The sequence below is a fragment of the Myotis davidii genome, unplaced genomic scaffold (genome assembly GCF_000327345.1).
Source record: "Myotis davidii unplaced genomic scaffold, ASM32734v1 scaffold129, whole genome shotgun sequence".
Lineage (NCBI taxonomy): Eukaryota > Metazoa > Chordata > Mammalia > Chiroptera > Vespertilionidae > Myotis > Myotis davidii.
Genome location: NW_006383019.1, coordinates 1,180,799 through 1,185,830, shown reverse-complemented (window position 1 = coordinate 1,185,830; position 5,032 = coordinate 1,180,799). Strand labels below are relative to the sequence as shown.

At 61.6% G+C, this 5,032-nt stretch overlaps 1 protein-coding gene across 1 annotated transcript in view; it reads right to left on the bottom strand.

The window, feature by feature from the left end:
- The window catches only part of SLC47A2 (solute carrier family 47 (multidrug and toxin extrusion), member 2), a 40,096-nt gene extending 36,310 nt beyond the window's left edge, over nt 1-3,786 (bottom strand). Inside the window, exons 1-3 of the mRNA XM_006779306.2 lie at nt 3,431-3,786; nt 2,002-2,103; nt 1,538-1,765 (exon numbers count right to left, since the gene is read on the bottom strand). Coding sequence (XP_006779369.1) covers nt 1,538-1,765; nt 2,002-2,103; nt 3,431-3,553 — 453 coding nt within the window. The 5' untranslated portion in view covers nt 3,554-3,786. The remainder of the gene's footprint in view (nt 1-1,537; nt 1,766-2,001; nt 2,104-3,430) is intronic.
- Between the last annotated feature and the right edge of the window lie 1,246 nt (nt 3,787-5,032).

The window sequence follows — 5,032 nt, the reverse complement described above, 5'->3', positions numbered from 1 at the left end:
AGAGCAGGTTATAACACAATATACACACATTGGCCTCATTTCAAACTGCATATGTGTATGTGTGTGTGAAACCACACATCCGTGAGTAGAAATAGTCCTGGAAAGAGAACCTACGTTCTCTCTGGATGGTAGGATTATAGGTGATTTGAGATTTTTCTTCCCCAGGCTTTCTACAGTAAATGGTTTCCTAATCAGAAAAACATGTTCCGTTATTTTTAAAAGTTCAATCTGCACGGACCAGAAGGGGAACTTCTCTCGGACCCCTGCCAGCATCCTCACTGCAGTGGGAAGTCGCTGCAGGCTGATGCCTCCCAGCAGACCGGGTGGAAAGGCGAAAAGCCCGAATTTGGGAGAGGGGACGCCCACCGCCTCCAGGCTCGGCACTCACCGGAAGTGCGGGCATGAAAATCAGCACGTATTCGTGGGTGAGCCTGCAAGAGAACAGAAGCTCCAGAGCGGGCAGGCTGTGCCCTCCTCGCCGGTGCACCCTGGGGACCCCGGGTTTGCGGAGAGCTCTCCCAGGCCCTGCAGGTATCCGCCAGGACCAGTGGGTGCTGCCAGAGGAGGACCCCCAGGACCACCACAGGGGCCTCGGGGCCAGGGGGCTTGCATTTGGAGTCACGTGTGGCTTGTAAGGGGGTAAAAAATGTTCTCTGATCAAGAACTAGCACATGAGTGCACATACTGTAAAGTGAACAAGGCACTCCATGAGGGACGTTTCTAAAATTAATAAACCGTGTAGTTCATCAGAAATTGGTTCGGTCCTCTTTCTCCTTTTTGGAATATGGGTAGTGCACGCTTCATGTCTTTTTGTTAATCCTCACCGAGGATATTTCTCCATTGATTTTTAGAGAGGGGGAAATCGATGTGAGAGAAACACATTGCTTGGTTGCCTCCTCGCGGGCCCTTGAGCAGAATAGAACCCCGGGCCCTTCGGCCCACAGGCCGACGCTCTATCCACTGAGCACCCGCTAGGGCCACACTTGTTTCCTCAAAAAGCATCTGTGACGTTCCAGCTGGTGCTGGGACACAAATGCAAACACGCAAATCCCTATTGGCCTCTCCTCCCAGATTAAAACCTGCCGTTTGTCTGCCCCCTGCTGGTCGCAGGCAGAGCAGCATGCGGTGCGGAAGACACCCCAGCCCTAACCTGGACCCCGCCCCCAAGCGGCACCTGTGTGTTTCTGACCGGGAAGCGGGGCGCCCGGGGGCGGGGGGCTCCTTTAGGGTCCTCTCCCCCCGCCCCCGACCCCACCACCCACCCCAGTCCTTCCGGAGCGCCCGAGGAAGGCAGGCGCTATTTCCCCTCGCGGCCGAGGCCGGGGTCTGGAGAGCATTCGCCAAGTCACCTGCTAGTAAGTGGCAGCAGGGCCCAACCCAGGTCCCCAGGTCCACCCGAAGCCCAGAACTCGGGTCCTGAGGCTGGGCGCCCTCAAAATCTGACACATGAGCAGGGACCCTCTCCACCCCTTCCTGCCAGGATCGCTGCCCGGCCGGCTTCGGGGAGGTCTGTGTTCCTGGCAGCACTCGGTCCTTAGGGAGCAGGTGGGGGGGCGGGGGAGGCAGCTGCCCCACCGGGTCTGCTTGACAGGCTCCCACTCCAGGGAGCACCGAGGAGCCTTTGGGGGTCCCCACCCCGCTTTGGGCAGCATGGAGGGACGGCTCTGCCCTGCCCGGCTCCAGGAGGCCCGCCTACCTGGGACATCAAGGTATCACATGCCGAGGAAAAGCCCAGGCCCACGGAAACTCCGCAGACATTGATGAACTGATGCCAACGGGAGGAAACAGGCTGGTCAGGCGCTGCCCAAGGAGGGGCCTGCATCCGGGCAAGGCCGCCCAGCAGCAGCTGAGACCCCTCCCGGCGGCCTGCCCGCAGGCTGTGTGCCATCTGGTGAGGGGTCCGTCCCGCTGGGATGCAGCTGTCAGCCCCTGTGCTGGGTCTTGCGGGGGGCGAGGAGGGGTGGGGGCAGGGGACATCCCTCCAGTCCCGCCTGTACTCACGGCCACGGAGAGGGTCACGGACGCCAGCTCCACTCTGCCCAGGTGCCCACAGAACACCGAGCTCACGACGTAGATCATGAAGGACAGCACCTGGAACAGGAACTGGACAGGGCAGCCTGGGTCAGGGGCGCCTGGCACAGTCCGCGTTTACCAGGGACCCGCAGAGCTCCCTGAGCCCCGGCACAGCCCACACCCGGGAAGCTGTGTGCTCAGCCGGCCCAGCAGCCAGGGCCGGAGCCAGGAGGCAGCGCTGCTCCCGCTGTGCCCTCCACAGCTGTGTGGACCCCCGGCTGCAGGTTTATTGCCTAAACGTGCAGCCATGAGACACCGGGCAGGAGCCCAGCACTAACGCAAGCATTCGCCACTGCTGCCCAGGCCATGGAACCATTGGCCAGGCCACAGATAAACAAAAAGAGGAATAAAATCCATCCAAATCTTAGCAATGGCCCTGGCCAGTGTGCTCAGTGGTTAGAGAGTCCACTTGCTCACTAAAGGGTTTCGGGTTCGATTCCAATCAAGGGCATGTACCTGGGTTGCAAGTTCGATCCCCAGCCTGGTCGTGGTGCATGTAGGAGGCAAGCAATCGATGTGTCTCTGTCACATCAATGTCTCTCTCTCTCCCCTTACCCCCTCCTCTCCACTCTCTCTGAAAATCAATGGAAAAAATATCCTCAGGTGAGAATAAAAGAACAGTCTTAGCAAGGACTATGTCCAGGTGGTGGGATCAGAGATGAATTTCTTTCTTCTTTATAACTTTTTGTTTTGTCTGAAACTTTTACAAGGAACACATATCAATTAGCTTTTGTGATTAAAAAAAAATGTATCTGAAGACAGTTTCCTTTGTCGATAAAAAGGGCAGCACCCGGCTGGTGTTGCTCAGTGGTTGAGTGTTGACCCATGAACCAAGGGGTCACAGTTGGATTCCCGGTCAGGGCACATGCCCGAGCTGTGGGCTCGGACCCTGGTAGCGGGCGTGCAGGAGGCAGACAATCAGTGATTCTCTCTCATCATGATATTTCTATCTCTCTCTACCTTTCCCTTTCTCTCTGAAATCAATAAAATATGTAAATAAATAAATACATACATGAAAAGGGCAGCGACCCCCTTCCCCTGCACACACCTCTCAGGGGAGGCCTGTGGCTCCTGCATCAGTGGCTCTCACTTGTCACTCTGAGACCTCCCACGCACACCTGCCTGTGGGTTTCTGAAGGACAGGAGGTCCCTGCTAAGCGTGGCCGGCCCCACCTCTACCCCCGGCACCGTCCAGGGACGGCCGTCCGCGGTCACCTACTCTGGGCGGCAGCCCCTGGTGCAGTCTGAAGGTGGCCAACCGGGGGAGTTTCTGGGGAAGGGTCGTGGGCAGCCCCTGGCACACCCAGGTCATGCCGGGAGCAGCTGGCCCCGCCCGCCCCGCATGCCCCCTCCTTACCAGGGGTCCAGACAGGACGAAGAGCCTCCACGCCTCAGCCCGAAAGCCCACGGGGACCAGCTTGCCGAGGGCTGGGCCGCAGCCCCCGCGCTCCGGGCGCACTGCGTCCTGGAGGCTGTCCATTCGAGCCCTGGCTGCTGGCTGGGCTCCCGCGCCTGAGCACCCCTTGGCCAGCCTCACCCAGCAGCCGAGTCACCTTGCAGCCTGGCTAATGAGTAAGGAGAGGGAGGAGGGCTGCCTTGAAGACCAGCTGTGGGGTAAGCCTCGCCCCCTGGGCAGCCCACTGGCCCTGGCCCCGGGCCAGGAAAGGGCAGTACAGAGCCCTGGCCGCCTGGGAGGCACCTGGGCTGACGCCTGTGGGGGCCTTGTGTCTGCTCTCCCCCCGGGTCAGCAGCTAGAGCTCGGAGGGGGGGTTGGGGGCAGAGCAGGGGTGTGCTGGGCGAGGTGGGTGGCGGGGACCCTGGGAGCCTCACACGTTGGTGTGGTCGTGCCCAGTTGGCGCCCATTTCACAGATGAAGAAATGGAGACAGAGCCAGGCCACAGAGCCCAGGCTCCAACCAGGTGGGCTGCCTCAAGAACCCTGCCCTGAGGAGGGAGGGTCAGGTGGGAGCCTGCGGTGGGGGCTGGGGCTAGGATCCCTGAGCAGAGACCCCTCGCCCTCCTTCTGCCCCCACCCCGTAGGGCGGCAGCCCTGAGAGCCAGGGGCCCTGCCTGGGCAGCCAGCCCCCTGCGCTTGGCATCTGCTTTGCTCAGTGAAGCCGTCACTGGGCCTCCTGCCAGGTTCCTTCTGCCGCCCCCCCCACCCCCCAGTCTACAGTCTCTTCCCGTCTAAGAGGGTTGGTGCGCCCCCAGGACAAACAGGCAGCCCCCACTGGGGGAGCTCCGGCCTGGATGGGGCTTTGAAGCGTGTGCTGACCCAGGAGAGGAGGCGTGAGTGAGGGGCCAGCAGGACGGGCAGGCAGGACAGCTGGCTTGGGGGCGAGGCTCCGGTCCCCCGACGCCCAGCCGGGGGCTGCATGGAGGGAGGAATCCGGACCCAAACAGGAGGTGCTCATCACTCCCTCCGCGGCGGCCGCCAGCGTGCCCGCCCCCAGGCACGGGAGCCTCTCACAGTGTTCACTGGCCCACGCCCCCGGGCACGGGAGCCTCCTCTCACAGAGTGTTCACTGGCGTGGGCCTCTGGGCACAGGAGCCTCTCACAGTGTTCACTGGCGTGGGCGTCCGGGCACCTGGGCGCTGTCCTCTCCCTCATCCACCCAGCGCCGTTGGAGCGCTCCGCAGCCCGTGCCCTGAACAGGACATTTACCACCAGCACGAGGAACGAGAAGAGGTGGTGCCCCTGCAATGGCTAGTGTACGGCTCAAAGGGCGGGGGCAGCGCTCAGCTGTGCTAGGTGCCAGGTGCGCACCCCTCCAGGGCCCGGGCGCTCAGCTGTTTGGCTTCCTCTTCTGAAAGGGTGACTGAGCTGTCACCATGGACCTGAGCTGGGTCCCTGTCACGTGAAGGGCCGGAGGCTGGCAGTGGTGCCTCCTGTCAGCTGGCACTGCCACGCGGGGACGTGCGTCTCCTCCCCGGACCCTCTGTGCAGCCCGGGCCTCCGA